This window comes from Monodelphis domestica, chromosome 4 (genome assembly GCF_027887165.1).
Source record: "Monodelphis domestica isolate mMonDom1 chromosome 4, mMonDom1.pri, whole genome shotgun sequence".
Lineage (NCBI taxonomy): Eukaryota > Metazoa > Chordata > Mammalia > Didelphimorphia > Didelphidae > Monodelphis > Monodelphis domestica.
In genome coordinates this window covers 86270676-86286563 of record NC_077230.1, presented here as the reverse complement: position 1 = coordinate 86286563, position 15888 = coordinate 86270676, and the positions used below count along the sequence as shown (strand labels likewise).

Below are 15888 nucleotides of genomic sequence, written 5' to 3'. Positions count from 1 at the left end.
GCCAAAGGCTGTTAGGTGGTGCAGTGGATAGAGTTCTTGGGTCAGAATCTGTAAGACCCGAGTTCAAATTCAGCCTCAGACACTTTCTAGCAGTGTGACCCTCTAGGCTAGTCATGTGTCTTGGCCTCAATTTCCTCATCTGTGAAGTAAGGAAATTGGACTTGATGGCCTCTCGGGTCCTTTTCTCTTCAAATGGGCTTGAAACTGATGGGAAAGGCAAAGGAAGGGGAAGGAAAAAAGCATCAAAGTAGGCACCTACTATCACCAGGCATTGTGCTAAGCACTCTATAAATTAAATTATTGCATTTGATCCTGCAACAACCCTGAAAAATAGATGCTATTATTATCCCCATTTATACCTAAGAAAACTGAAACATAAGTGATTTGCCCAGGGTCACACAACTAATAAGTGTCTGAGACTGGATTTGAACTCAGCTCTCTTCACTATAGGCCTAAGCACTGTATCCACTGTGCCACCTCTCTACTGCAGTATAGCAGACAGAGAGGACTCGGTTGACCCTACCCCTTAGGTTTTCATTGGACTGGCTTTCTTGTAGCATCATAGATGGGTAGAGCTAAAAAGTCACCTTAGAATCCACTCGTCCAACTCTCTCAATATACTGATGGGGAGCCTGAGGACAAATGAAATTTCAGAAAGAACTTGGTCAAGATTCAAAGTCTAACTCCACTTGGCAGGGCCCTCACTGTTGCCATTTTGTTGTTGTTGAAACGTTTTAGTTGTGTCTCACACTTTGTGGCCCCATTTGGGGTTTTCTTGGCAAAGATACTAGAATGGCTTGCCATTTCCTTTAGCTCATTTTACAGATGAGGAAACTAAGGCAAACAGGGTGAAGTGACTTGCCCAGGATCACCCTGAAAGTTCAGATTTGAACTCAGGAAGAGGAGTTTTCCTGATTTCAACCCTATGGCTCCATTCACTTTACCACCTAGCTGCCCCAATCAATGATTCGATAGTGTTATTTTACTTATTTCAGTAACTTTTACTGACTACTTGGTTTCATTATTTACCACTAGGTGGTGACCTTTGATTGCTTGCAACTTAAAATTTTTCCATGGAGGGGAAAAAATCAGCTCAAAGCTGTAAAGAACTTACAAAATCTTTTAGCACTACTTAAACCTAGAGAGCAATCTCTCCTTAAAGCATCATTTACATTATATTACAGCATCATGTAATATTATACTAACTATTTGACATACTAAGCAAAGAGGGATACTGATCCCAAAGCCAGGCAGGTCAAAAATAGAGAAAGAAAACTACAGACCAGTCTCTTTAATGAACATAGATGCAAAAATCTTAAATAGGATACTGGCAAAAAGACTCCAGCAAGTCATCATCAGGGTTATTCACTATGACCAGGTGGGATTTATACCAGGAATGCAAGGATGGCTCGATATTAGAAAAACCATTCACATAATTGTCCATATTAACAAGCAAACTGACAAAAATCACATGATTATTTCAATAGATGCAGAAAAAGCCTCTGACAAAATACAACACTCATTCCTATTGAAAACACTAGAAAGCATAGGAATAGAAGGGCCTTTCCTAAAAATAATAAATAGCATTTATTTAAAACCATCAGCAAGTATCATCTGCAATGGGAACAAGTTAGAAGCCTTCCCAATAAGATCAGGAGTGAAACTAGGATGCTCATTATCACCTCTATTATTTAATACTGTACTAGAAACACTAGTGGTAGCGATTAGAGAAGAAAAAGAAATTGAAGGGATTAAAGTAGGCAATGAGGAAACTAAACTGTGGTCTGCTTAAAGAATCCCAGAAAATCAACTTAAAGGCTAGTGGAAATAATTAACAACTTTAGCAAAGTTGCAGGGTACAAGATAAACCCACATAAATCATCAGCATTTTGGTAGGTTTCCTTTTCTTAAAAAATTATTTAGTTTAGAATATTTTCCCATGGTTACATGATTCATATTCTTTCCCTCCTTTCTTCCCTCCCCTCTCCTGTAGCCAACAAGTAATGAGTTTCATTTCTGTATATTTCCAACAAAAATTCAGCAGCAAAAATTAGAAAGAGAAACTTGAAAAACACCATGCAGCCTTTGCCCGATGATCTCATTTCTTCCCAAGATGGTGCCTCCTTTGATTCTGCTCTATCAAGTTTTCCTTTACATCAAACAAAAATCTGCCTCTCTGTAACTTCCACCCATTATTCCTACTTTTATCTTTTGTTGTTATTTAATTATTTCATGTGTCTGACTCTTCGTGACCCCATTTGAGGATTTCTTGGCAAAGATACTGGAATGGTTTGCTACTTCCTTGTCTAGCTCATTTTACAGATGAGGAAACTGAGGACAACAGGGTTAAGTGAATTACCAGAGTCACACAGCTAGCAAGTGTCTGAAGCAATATTTGAACTCATGAATATGAGCCTTCTTGTTCCAAGTCTACCTAGTGTTCTTTTTTTTTAATTTTATTTAATTAGATGATTTAAATATTTTTCCATGCTTACAAGACTCATGTTCTTTCCCTTCCTGTATCTGACACACAATTCCACTTCTACCTAGTGTTATATCCACTGTACCACCTTCTGTCTTGAAGGTCCAAGAAAAATGAATCTAACATCTCACTGCAAGGCATTTTATCTCTCAGCCAATTTCTTCATCTATAAAATGAAGGGGTTGGATTAAATAAGCTCGTCACTTCTGGTTCTAAATCTCTGAACTTTTGAATACATGAAGAAAGCTTTCATGTTTCAACCCTCTCATTCCCTACCAGGCTAAACATTCCCAGTTCCCTCAGTCCATCTAAATATGACACTGCCTCCAGGTCTTCCATCCTTTCTAAAATATAAATTCTATTTAGATGTAGTCTGATTAAGGCAGAAGAGAAAGGTTCTATCGCTTGACTCCTTCTGAGCAGACGCTTTGGTTTTATTGATATAGCCTAAGATTTCACTTAATGGCAACATGCGTGATACAATGAACCGGTAAGCTGGCTTTGTGTCCAGAAAGACCAGCTTCCAATACATACTGGCTATGTGACTCCAGGCAACTTTTTAAAGACTAAAAATAGCAAAACGGTTTCTAGCCCAGGTTTTGGCGCCAAACTGAAAGACGTTACATGAACGGTATTTGACCAACTGGTCACACTTTCACTAAAATCTCTGGGTATTTTTCACTGAAACTGTTACCCACCACCATTTTGAAGACATGCAGTCCTTGCCTACTGTAAGTCACAATCTCAAGGTCTATCTCCTCTAAGGGACCACGAGAATAGCCACCCTAAAGGACTGGCAGACAACCTCCTCCCACCCCCCATTCGTACCTCCAGCCTGATCTTAGAAATCCAAGGAGATACGTCTTAAACTTCTTTTTATACATTTTTCTGCTATTAATCTAGAACTTTGTAACAAGTTCTTCTTATAAACCTTTACAGAAGACTGTATGAAAAGGCATTTGCAAAACACTAATTCAAAACATCAAATGAGCAAAACACAAACTGAAACCTCAATTTATCTAAACATCTCTTTCTCTGAAGCCCTTGTGATCTCGTAGAAATAAATCCAATAGTAACTTACAGTTCTAATGTCAAAGGGTCCAACGTGTCTGAACATACCTGATGCTTGGTGGCCATCTTATTCTCTTTCACTTTTTTTTTTTGGTGAACTTTTTTAATAACCAAGGTAGTCACCTACTTTCTAAAATAACTGATTTTGAGGGCAAGTTGGGGCTTGTTTGCATAAGCCCAGAGTAATTTTCTGTGGCCTTCCTAAGACTTCCTCTTTTTTTCTTGAAATTCAACATAGCTCAACTACTATACACACTGTGTTGAGCAAAAAGAGAAGAAAACGAGACTCATAACTACCAGGTATTTATGAGTGAATTATTGAGAGGAGAAGCAATAAGAGAATTCATAGGATAGTAGATTTAGAACTGAAATTGGACATTTAGAGTTTAATTGGCCATTAAGTCTAATCCTTTCATTTTTCAGATAAAGAGACTGAAGCCAGAAGAGATGACAGGATCATATAGTTAGAAAATATCAGAGGCAGAATTTGAACTCACTGCTTCTCATGCCCAAGTCCACTGCACTATTTTGTCTTTATTATGCTGGAATTTTTCTCAGCCATTTTTGTGTAATTCAGAGGTAGCAGATCCATGAATGAAATCCATTCAAAACATACAAATCTCTGGGAAATATTTACTGAGCACTTCCTCTCAATCCAACGCTGTTAGTCCTTGTTGTAGGTTGGAGAAGTGTCCATTGAACTTGGGGAGACAGTAGCCCCATATGGAACAGCAACAACAGATAAAACCCCGTAAGTCCTGAAGTAAAGAATTAAGCAAGTTGAAGTCCTTGAGGAAGGTCTGGGGAGTTTTCTTGGAGCCTGGCCCTCAGGCTAGCCCTAGATGAGGGTCCTCTACCCAGAATCTCTGAACTTGCATGTGTGAGTGCCTGCATCTCAGAATTGTAAATGAGTGGATGTGACAGGCAATGTTTTCTTCATATAAAAATGACCTTCCAAAAAGGGTCCTCACCAGAATACCACCAGGGTCCATGACACAATAAATTTTATGAACTCATATATATAAAGAAATATATATATAAATATATATAAAGAAGATGGGATTTGGAAAGACAGAGGAAGTACTCAGAAGAGTCAGCATAAGAAACGTGGGGCATGTACAGGGGCAGGGAGAAGATGAGCCCCATCCTTTCTTTCCTCCCTTTCCTCCTCCATCCTTACTGCTAACAATTAGAAGAAAAAAAAATAATGATTTGAATTTTATCACTTGAAGGTGTTCATGAAGATCTATTGGGGGGGGGGGTGCCAGGAAATGTGAAAAAATGTTAAGATTCATGAGAACTAATTAATTCCTCAGTCCCTGACAGCTGTTCTCCATCTCTGTGGTATTTAGAGATGTAATGATGTTCAAATGAAGAAGATCTCCCTTTCTTCTCTCTCTCTTCTTCTCCATTGTTTCTTCCTCTCTCCCTTCTTTGCTTCTTCCTCTCTTTCTCCTTCCTCTTTTCCTCTTCTCTATATCCTCCCTCTGTCCCTCTCTTTTTTCTTTCTCTTTTTCTCCTTCCTCTCTCCCTCCACCCCCCTGCTCCCTCTCTTCCTTTCTCCTACAGGGCTATAGTAAAAACTAATGTAAATGAGATATGTCATAATAGGAACAAAGTATTAGATTTTAAGTTGCACGAGCAGACTCACATCCTTTATAACCCTAAACAGGTCATTCACAGGACAGCTGGGTAGCTCAGTGGATAGAGAGCCAGGCCTAGAGATGGAAGGTCCTGACTTCAAATCTGGCCTCAGACACTTCCTAGCTGTGTGACCCTGGGCAAGTCATTTGACCCCCATTGCCTAGTCCTTACTACTCTTCTGCCTTGGAACCAATATACAATATTCATTCTAAGGTGGAAGGTGAGGGGTAAAAACAAAAACAGGTCATTTAGCCTATCTGGACCTCAGTTCCTTTATCCATAAAGTTGAAGGGATTGGACTAGATGACCTCTAATGTCTCTTTTAGCTCTGTGGTGTAAAGATGTCCCTCAGTGACCTAGACCAAAAGAGTCAAACTCAATGCCAGCAAAACTCCCAAAGTGGGATCCATTTCTATTGAGTTGGACAACTTTCATCTGAACCATTCATACACACTAATTTTGAACCAAGTACTATCTCTTCAGAGTTCTAGAGTTCTAGATATCTATATCTACAGAGATAAATCTCCCCCCTCCCTCCCTTCCTCTCTTTCATATTCTTTCTCTCTCTCTCTCTCTCTCTCTCTCTCTCTCTCTCTCTCTCTCTCTCTCTCTCTCTCTCTCTCTCTCTCTCTCTCCCCTTCTCTCTCTCTCTCCCCCTCTCTCCCTCTCTCCCTCTCTCTCTTATCTAGTCCATATCAATCACTAAGCCAAACGTGCTATTATTCTACAAACATTGGTTACATATTATCTAACCTCAGGGATAATTATGCTTTAAATAAGGAAACAGAAACATTGAGTGCCATCTTATTCAGTAATTTTGGCGTATCCAATTCTTTGTAACCCATTTGGGGTTTTCTTGGCAAAGATGATGGAGTAATTTGCCATTTTCTTTTTCAGCTCATTTGACAGATGAGGAAATTGATGCAAGCAGGATGAAGAGCTAGCTATGTGTCCAAGGGCAGACTTGAACTCACAAAAATGGGTCTTCCTCTGTGTAAAATTATGTTAGAAGATGTTTGGTGAAAAGTTGGGGCGAGAAGGAGAACATAGTCTGCTCTCAAAGAGCTTCCTATCTAGAGGGTGCTTAATACATGTTGGTTGAATGGGATTAAGTTGAATATTGGCCTCACAGTTTGTGATTAATTCTTTTCTGTGTCCTTCTCTGTTGCTAGGAGAGAGAAAGCTCCCATAGTGGAAGGAGTGTCATTATCTAATACCTGGGATCTCCCTGGCTGCTCTATCGTAATGAATGACAGTTTTCTGACTCAGAAGCCCCAGAAATTCATCTTTCTGAACTGGACTCCAGGAATCAAGCCAAAGTGACGGGAAGCTTCAAGCCCACTACATTTGATCTTTGGCTTGCTCTTTCATTCATTCAGCAAGCAGTTATGATGTATCTACTATGTACCAACTATTGTTTTTAAACCCTGATGTTACAAAGGAAAAACCAGTTAATCAAAAAGCACAGTGCTAGGCACTGGGGATCCAGAAAGAGACCTTAATGAAGATATAGGGCTACCAAGAGCTCAGCTTCTACTCAGTTTCATGTATCAGAACTAAGGGTTAATCTCAGATAGAACTCAGGAATCTTTATGAAGCAACTGTATACCCAGGACGATCAAGAGAGCTGACTTGGCTCTGTGTGCCTCTGTGTAGACAGCAGCTGTAAGGGGAGCATTTTGTTGAAACTTGGTCTCTACCTGTTTCCTCCTTAGATTTCTAGCCCCGCAGCTCTGTTCATGCTGCTTTAGGGTCACATCAGTTTTAAGGTGCTACCCATGGGAAAATAAAAGATTCTGATTGGTGGTAGTTGTGGGATTTTGTGGTGGTTTTTTTTGGGGGGGGGTTGCTTTTTGCTTTTTTTTACATCTGTGTGACTGTCTCAATAGTTATCAAGTTCTTGCTATGTACAGGCACTGTACTAAGTAAGTCCTGAGGATAGAAAGATGAAAGTGAAAAGTCTTTGGCTTTTGGCAGCTTAATTTTCTGCCAGGATAGAAAATGCACATTTGAGTATCTGGAGAATGTATTTATTTACAAGGTCATTGGAGGATGTGCTTGCAGCTAGGGGAACTAAGAAAGGCTCCCAGTAGAAGGTGGTCCTTGAACTGAGATCTAAAGGAAACCAGGGATCCCAAGAATCAAAGGTAAGAAGGGCTGAGGACTTGCTTGGACATTAAATGCCTATGAATGAAATAAGCATTAGGCTGCTATGATTGGACTGTAGAGGAGGGGGCTAAAAGTAAGAAGCTGGCCAAGGTGGGAAGAGCTTTTAATATCAAACATGTTTAGGAAAACCAGTTTGGCAGTTGTGTGAAGGATGCTTTGAAATGGGAAGAGATTTGAGGTACGGAGACCAAATGAGAAAGCTGTTGCAATGGTCCAGAAGTGATGAAGGTCTGAGTGCGGGAGAGGAGGGAATATATGCAAGAGATGTTGTGGAATTAAAAATGATGAGATCTGGCAACTGATTACCTATGTGGAATGGGAAAGTGAGAAGAAGGTGACCACCAAGATTGTGAACTTGGATGACTAGAAGGATAATGGTGTTTTGGACAGTAATAAGAAAATTGGGAGAAGATTTTTTGGGGGACAATAAATAATGGATTCTATTTGGACATGTGGACGTATTGAATTTAAGGCATCTGTGGGACATTGCTGGAAATAGCCAATAAGAAAAAATTTTAAACTCTTACCTTCCATCTAAGAATCAATCATATATATTGGTTCCAAGGCAGAAAAGCCAGAAGGGCTGAGCAATGGAGATTAAGTAACTTGCACAGGGTCACCTAGCTAAAAAATATCTGAGGCCAGATTTGAACCCAAGACCTTTCATCTCTGGGCCTGGCACTCAATCCACTGAGCTAGTTGGCTGTCCCCCCACCCCTAGGAAATTTGTAATGTGGAACTTGTGCTCAGGAGAGAAATTGTGTCTGAATATATAGGTTTGGGAATTATGGAGAAAGATCAATGAACCCATAGGAGCTGATGAGGTCCTTGAGAGAGAAAGTATAGAAGGAAAAAGGAAGAGGACCCAGGATAGAACTTGGGTGAATATTCACAGTTATCCCTAACCATGCCAGGGATAAAGATCTAGCAGAAGAGAATGAGAAGAACCATCAGCTAAGAGCTAAAAGGAAACTCAGAGATAATAGACAACTAGCCCATTTTATTAATAACAATCCCAAAAGGGGAAGTCCATCTTCACCCTGTCTAATCTGGGGCTAGAAAAGAGATGTTTTGATTCCTACTCCAATAGTAGTTCTTTCTTCTATACCATGCTTGAAAATTAGAAATGAGGAAGAAAAAGAAAAGAAAGGGAAATTTGGGGGGAGGGAGGGAAAAAGATGGGAAAGTTGAGGCAGCTAGATTAAGAGACTAAGGATGGAAAATGAACTATCTTCTTGACTCCAGGTCAAGTGTTCTATTCTCTGAACCATCTCATTGCCATGTGATCTATTATGGCAGATCACAGATTTAGATTTAAAGTTATGAGAGACCTTATAGGTCACCTAGTCCAATCCCCTTATTGATAAGGAAACCTAGAGACATTAATGACTTGCCCAAGGCCACATAGGTATTAAGAGAAAGGTAGAATTTGAACCCTTGTCTTTTGACACCAAATCCAATACTCTTTCCACTGAATTGAGCTACTTCCTCTGTACTTAGAGTTAAAATAATTCAAAAAAAGTAGTAGGAAAGCAAAGAAGTAAAAAATGCATTTTTATCACATAGACATACTCAAGTACATGAAGGAAATATGGTTTGATCTTCATGGGCAGCCTTACTGTGTAGGAATTCCCCCCCACCTACACAATCGTCCGTGACTTAGAAAATGGGTTACAAAGAGGTATTTGAGACACAGAGATTAAGAATAACCTGCTGAGGTCACACAGCTTTCTGTGTCAAAGTCAGGACTTTCTCCTATACACCTAGTATGCCCTCCACTATGCCAGGCTACGTCTAAAATTCAGGTCTAAAATTCAGAAATATGATTGATCCACTTCAAAAGTTGAGAGAAACATAAACACCCTGCCCTGGAAAGGAAGGAAAAAAAGCATTAAATTTTTTTTTACCTTTTTTTGACTAGGTAAAATACCCTTTCTTTTATTTATTTTAAAATTTATTTAGTTAATTTAGAATATTTTTCCATGGTAACAAGATTCATGTTCTTTGCCTTCCCTCCTCCCAATCCCCTCCCTTAGCCAACACTCAGTTCTACTGAGTTTTAAATGTGTCATTGATCAAGACCTATTTCCATATTATTAATATTTGCAGTAGGGTGATTGTTTAGAGTCTACATCCCCAGTCATATTCCCATCGACCCATGTGATCAAGCAGTTGTTTTTCTTCTGTGTTTCTACTCCCACAGTTCTTTCTCTGGATGTGGATAGCATCTTTCTCATAAGTCCCTCAGAATTGTCCTGGATCATTGCATTGCTGCTAGTAGAGAAGTCCATTACATTCAATTGTTCCATAGTGTATCATTCTCTATGTATAATGTTCTCCTGGTTCTGCTCCTCTCATTCTGCATCACTTCCTGGAAGTCTGAGGCTGGATTCAAATTCATGAAGATGAGTCTTCCCGACTCCATGCCTAGCACTCTATCCACTGTTCCCCTTAGGTGCTAATTAGTGGCAAATCCAGGAAGAGAACCCAGATCCAGAACTCTTTCCGCCATACCATACTGCTTCTTAAATTATCAAAATGGGGTTCAAACCTGTAACTGAGATTAGAATTCTCAAGCTCTAATGGGCATTAATGCTTCAAGTGTCATTGCCTCTCCTCCTTTTTATCCATCAAATTCTTTTTACATTGCAGGGTATTTGGATAGATCACAGCATTATTTTATTTTTTTATGTTTACATTTAAAATTAGCATGAATTTAAATTCAACATATAAATTAGTGCAACATATACCAACAACCAGAATTTCTATAGCAAACTATCGTCTTCATCAACCACTTCCTTTGGCCTCTCACATCTCAGTATTTCTCTTGTACATCCTTCTTCCACCCTCACCTGCTCAGCCTGGCTGTCTCTCCATCTATCTGTCTCTATAATTGAACCGGCACCCTGTGGAAGAGGCATGCATTTTCTTGTAATTTCTCTCTTCTCCACATTTGTGCTGGTGCATTTTAAAAAAGACAAAAAAGGGAGGAATGTGGAGAAGAGAGAAATTACAAGAAAATGCATGCCTCTTCCACAACCCTCCATGTCAGACTTTAGAGCCAGCCCTCCTTACCTCTGCCTTTCTGCATCCGTGTTCTATGTCTCTGGGGAGGATGACCCGCTAACCTCTGTAGTTAGGACCCAACCCAATGGGCCAGTGATTAAGAGTACACACACACACCTACTCAGTCCACTATAGCTCTCTGGCCCTCCATATCAGACCATGATTCAGAAGCTTTTTTCTGTTGTCGTTCAAGCAAGAGGTCACCACGTTGAGAGCTAAAAGGAGCCACAGATATAACTTGGTGTGTCACTGATTCTAGGCAAATTTCTTGAAGCCTCTTGTTTGGTTATGGGTCAAATGGAAACTGCTATGATTGTTTACCATCTCTTACTCTATATTAAGCAGGCATAGGTCAGGGAGACACTTTCACCAAAGGTTTTCACCACTGTTTCCGGGAAAGTCTAAGTGTGAGGAAACTCCTAGAGAGGATGGCATCCCCCAGGAGCTTCTTTTGGTGGGTGACTTTGGGCCGATTGCAATAAACTTTGGAACGCCAGTGGACCCTTCCATGGGGAATCCACGGCCACTCAAGAGTGGTAATTCACACACAGAAAAACAGGTGGATGAAGCTACATGTTGGCCAGATTAAAACATCCGGTTTGAAAGAAAACCACTTAAATTGGTTCATCAGAACATTTAACTTAAACCTGCACTGCAGATGAACAATGAACTGGGCTCAGCACTCCATTCAAAACATTTATTAAGTGCTTACTGCTCTTCTACTTTACAAATATTTTCTTATTTGATCCTCACTGCAATTCTGGAAGGTAAGCGCTATCATCATCATTGTCGTCGTCGTTGTCATCATCTTTATTTTTACAGATAGAGAAAGGGAAGCAAGTAAAGGTTAAGTGACTTGCTCAGAGTCACTGTGCCTTTTGGCTACTGACTCCTTCCCTACCGCCTACTAATGGGTCCATTTGTGACCTATCCTCAAAAAATCCCTCATTTAATCCAACCCTTCCTGCTAACTATTTCCCCACATTTCTCCTTCCTTTTGTGACTAAACTCCTTGAGAAGGCCATCTACAACAGGCACCATTTCTTTTCTTCTCACTTCTCTTCTCACACTCTTCAGATTCTACAATCTGACTTGCAATCTCAGCAGAAGCTCCTTTCTCCAAAATTACTAGTCATCCATCCCTTAATCCCCAGATCCAATGGCCTTTCCTCAGTCCTCCTCTTTCTTGACAATGCAGCCTTTGACATCGTCCGTCACTCTCTTCACCTTGATACTCTCTCCTGGTCTTCTTTCCACCCTGTCTTGATCTCCTTTGCTGGATGTTCATCTAGGCCACCCCTGCTAACTATGACTATCCAACAGGAATCTCCCTCTATACTATTTCACATGATCTCATCAATTCCCAGAGATCCACAGATGACTCAAGTCTATTTATCCGGTCCTTATGGCTCTGCTGACCTCCAGTCTCACATCTCCAACTGCTTCTTAGACATCTGGATGTCTGGTCCAAAGCTGGACTCATCTTTCCCCTCAACCCTTCCTCTCTTCCAAACTTCCCTGTTACTATGGAGAGTGCCATCATTCTTCCAGTCTCTTGGGTTTGCACTATCTCTCCCCGAGCTCTTGCCCACCACCCTCTGCCATATCCAACCTGTTGCCAGGTCCTGTCAAGTCCACCTTTGCAACCTCTCCCAGATCTGCTCCCCTCTCTCCCTCTAGAGCAGGCCCTCCTTTCCTCAAGTCTGGACTATAGCAATTGTCTCCTGGTTTGTCTGCCTACCACGAATTTCTCCTGCTCCAGTTCATCCTTCTTTTAATCACTAAAGGGATTTTCCCCAAACACGGGGCCATCTATGTCATTCTGTTGTGGGGGTGCAGATGTGTACCCCTGGGGTTCGGGAAAGATACCTTTTGCAAGAATGCAAGACTCCAAAACTTGGCTTAAAAACAGAAAGAGAAATTTATTAAATTAGAAGGTAATGTTGAGAATGGCCAGGAGGATAGCAAAGTGGGACAGCAAGATGGGGAGCAGTTCCTGGGAGGACACCATGGATGGAGAGGCTGTCCCCAGAGGACATCAGTTCTGGGGATTTTATACTCTTTACAACAGATGCTGTGTCTTGGTGTGGACATGACCTAGAGTTAGTCCCTCAGGCATGAGGTGGTCATCTGACTGGGGTCTGCCTTGGAGGCATAAAGATGCATCTCTTTGTCCATCTTAAATCTAGAGGACAAAAGAGGGTAAACAGCTGGGACTCTGGGAGGGGGGTCATTGGGTGTTTCTAAGTTCAGAGTCATGAGGATGCAAAGGCAAGGGAGTTTCCCTGATAATAGTTAGCCTGGGTTTCTGGGGGTACAGTGCCCATGTCATTGGCAACTTGCTTTACTGCTGATTTAGTTGTTCAGTTGATCATCATGTTTTTGTTACTGTATATATTGTTCTCCTGGTTCTGCTCTCTTTGTTGTGGGAGAGCAGTTTCCTGATTAGTGAGGAATTCCCCCCTAAGGAATTACCAGGCCCCCACATTCCTTTTAGAAAATAAAGATTTGAGGCAGCTGGGTAGCTCAGGCTTGAGATGGGCAGCTTGAATGGGGCAGCTTGAGAGTCAGACCCAGAGATGGGAGGTTCTGGGTTCAAATGGCCTCAGATACTTCCTAGCTGTGTGACCCTGGGCAAGTCACCTAACCCCCATTGCCTAGCCCTTACCACTCTTCTGCCCTGTGTCAACATGTAATCTAGGAATCCCAAACTTGTTACCTAGTGAGATCTGGTGATCCCCAAGTTTCAGGACTAGCTTATAGGCTGGAGTCCTCAAAGTTTGCACTTATTCCCTGTTCCCATGGGAATCTACCCTGAAGGGAATTCCCGGCTAGCAGAATAGACTGAGTTGGGGACCCTCTGGGGAATGACAATCCTAGTTGGGTGAGACCAAGCATATGCTAAGGATCCTTTAGTCTCCATTGTAAGTAGCCCCTCCTCTTACACCCTAGCCTCTAGCTAGGATTCCTTTCCCAAGCTTGATTGTATCAAGTCAGTGTAGTTTGAACACTCCCATTTTCCTAGTAGCTAGAGAGATATCATCTCTCCTTGTCCCCGGACTCCCCAAATGGTATAGAGGTTCCCCAAATTCTTGTTCCTGGGAGTCCATCCTGAGTCAGTGGCACTCGCAGGGGTCAGTGACCAGGCGTCCAGACTCTGTGCAGTCTGGGGGGGGGCAGGGGGGGCAGCTCTGTTGTCCCAACCTAGTAGCGCTGACCCCTTTCCCCTTGATTAAAGTGACTTTGACTATTTAATAGTTCTTTTTTCTATTTGACACTTGGAACCAATACACAGTATTGACTCCAAGAGGGAAGGTAAGAGTTTAAAAGAAAGATTTATTAGGAGGGAAAGTTGAATGGCCTGGAGGCAGAGTTCAGGTAGAATCTGCCCCTATCTAAGAGGAGAAAAGGCTGGCTTGTGTATTTAACAGTGGAGGGGTATTGGGGGGCGGCTAGCCTGAAGTCACTAACATATGCAGATGTCAAAAGTATGGAACAGGCAGGCCATCTTTGTCTGTTTATCTGTATTTATAGGGACTTCAGCATTTCAGCCACCTTGCATTCCTGCGATAAGAAGGGGAGGAATCCTTTAGGTATCTCCTAGGATTTCTAGATTTCCTGCATATCACTACATTGCCCCCCTCTTTTATTTGTAGGGAAAAGGGGTTACCCCCTCCCCCCATTAAAAGCCCAGCAATCTAGAAATCTAGGGAGAATGGGAGGTCTCAACTTCTGTGACTAGTTCAGGATGAGTTGGGACGGTGCACTGGCCCTGGTCAGCTCTTGGAGGAGCACTGATGGGCTTGATCCAGAGGGGCAGAGTGTGGTTGCAGGCAGGATGGCAATGGATGGTACCATCTGAGATCTAACGGAGTATAACCGAGAGACGCTAAACATAGTGAGAGTATTTAGGAGGCAGGAACCAAAACCAAGAGGAGGAATATCATCAAAAAAGGAGTCAGGAGAGGGTCCAGGATGGAAAACAAACCGGAGCTCTAGGGGGGATCCCGATGTTATAGGGTTCAGATGTGTACCCCTGGGGTTCGGGAAGGATACCTTTTGCAAGAATGCAAGACTCCAAAACTTAGCTTAAAAACAAAAAGAGAAATTTATTAATTTAGAAAGTAATGTTGAGAATGGCCAGGAGGATAGCAAGGTGGGACAGCAAGATGGGGAGCAGTTCCTGAGAGGACAGCATGAATGGAAAGGCTGTTCCCCCAAGAGGACAGCATGGATGGAGAGGCTGTCCCCCAGACAACATCAGTTCTGGGGCTTTTATACTCTTTACCACAGATGCTGTGTCATGGTGTGGACATGACCTGTAGAGTGTTAGTCCCTCAGGCACTTGGGGGGGGGTGAGGTGGTCATCTGACTGGGGTCTGCCTGGAGGCATAAAGATGCATCTCTTTGTCCATCTTAAATCTAGAGGACAATCAAAGAGGATAAACATCTGGGACTCTGGGAGGGGGGTCATTGGGTGTTTCTTGGTTTAGAGTCAAGAGGATGCAAGGCAAGGGAGTTTCCCTGATAAGAGCTTGCCTGGGTTTCTGGGGGTACAGTGCCCATGTCACCGAGTTTTCAGCCATTCATTCCTTTGGCGCTGTTGACTTACAGTGGGTGCTGTCAACTAGAAAAAACGCAGAACTTTTAAATAGTCAAAATCACTCTTTAACCAAGGGAAAAGGGGTTAGCACTACTAATGCAACAACAGAGCTGCTTACCATGACTGCACAGAGTCAAGATGCCCTGGTCACCAGCCCCTGGGAGTGCCACCGACTCAGGATGGACTCAGGAACAAAAGAACTTGGGGAACCTATATGCCCTTTGGGAAATCCAGGGGCAGGGAAAGATGATTGACATCACTATGGCTACAAGGAAAATGGGAGTGTTCAAACTACACTGACAAGATACAATCAAGCTAGGAAAAAGAATCATAGCTAGAAGCTAGGGTGCTAGAGAAGGGGACTGCTTACAAAGTTACTAAAGGATGGTTCATGCCCATGTCTGACCTTCCCCAGAGAGGTTCTAATACAATAGGGGACATTACCTAAAACAAAGAATGTCCTTAGCATATGCTTATCTCACCCAACCAGGATTATCATTTCCCTTCAGGGTAGATTCTCCTGGGAACAGGGAACAAGTACAAGTTTTGGGGGTCTCCAATCTACAAACTAAATCTAAAATTGGGGTTCATCAGATCCCACTAGGCCACAAGTTTGGGATTCCTAAATTCCATGTTGACAGTGTTCATTAGATGATATAGATCCCAATGAGAACCTGCAGGAAACTTTGACACTATGGATCACATTTGCCCCTGTTCCCTTGGAAATAACACAGAACTACCAAAAAGTCAGAAAAACTAAGTCTTTAATCAGGAGAGGGGTAAGTCCAGTATTTAATTCTTTACTCAGTCTGACACCACAACTTTTTCAGGGGATAAACCCTGGACTCTGGGG

General features: G+C 41.9%; 1 protein-coding gene across 2 annotated transcripts in view; it reads left to right on the top strand.

The window, feature by feature from the left end:
* ILDR1 (immunoglobulin like domain containing receptor 1) overlaps nucleotides 1-7811 on the top strand; it is a 66915-nt gene extending 59104 nt beyond the window's left edge. For both annotated transcript variants that reach the window (XM_007493774.3, XM_007493773.3), the window contains exon 8: nucleotides 6370-7811. In XM_007493774.3, the coding sequence (XP_007493836.1) occupies nucleotides 6370-6389 (20 nt within the window). In that variant the 3' untranslated portion in view covers nucleotides 6390-7811. The remainder of the gene's footprint in view (nucleotides 1-6369) is intronic.
* The last annotated feature ends 8077 nt before the right edge of the window (nucleotides 7812-15888 follow it).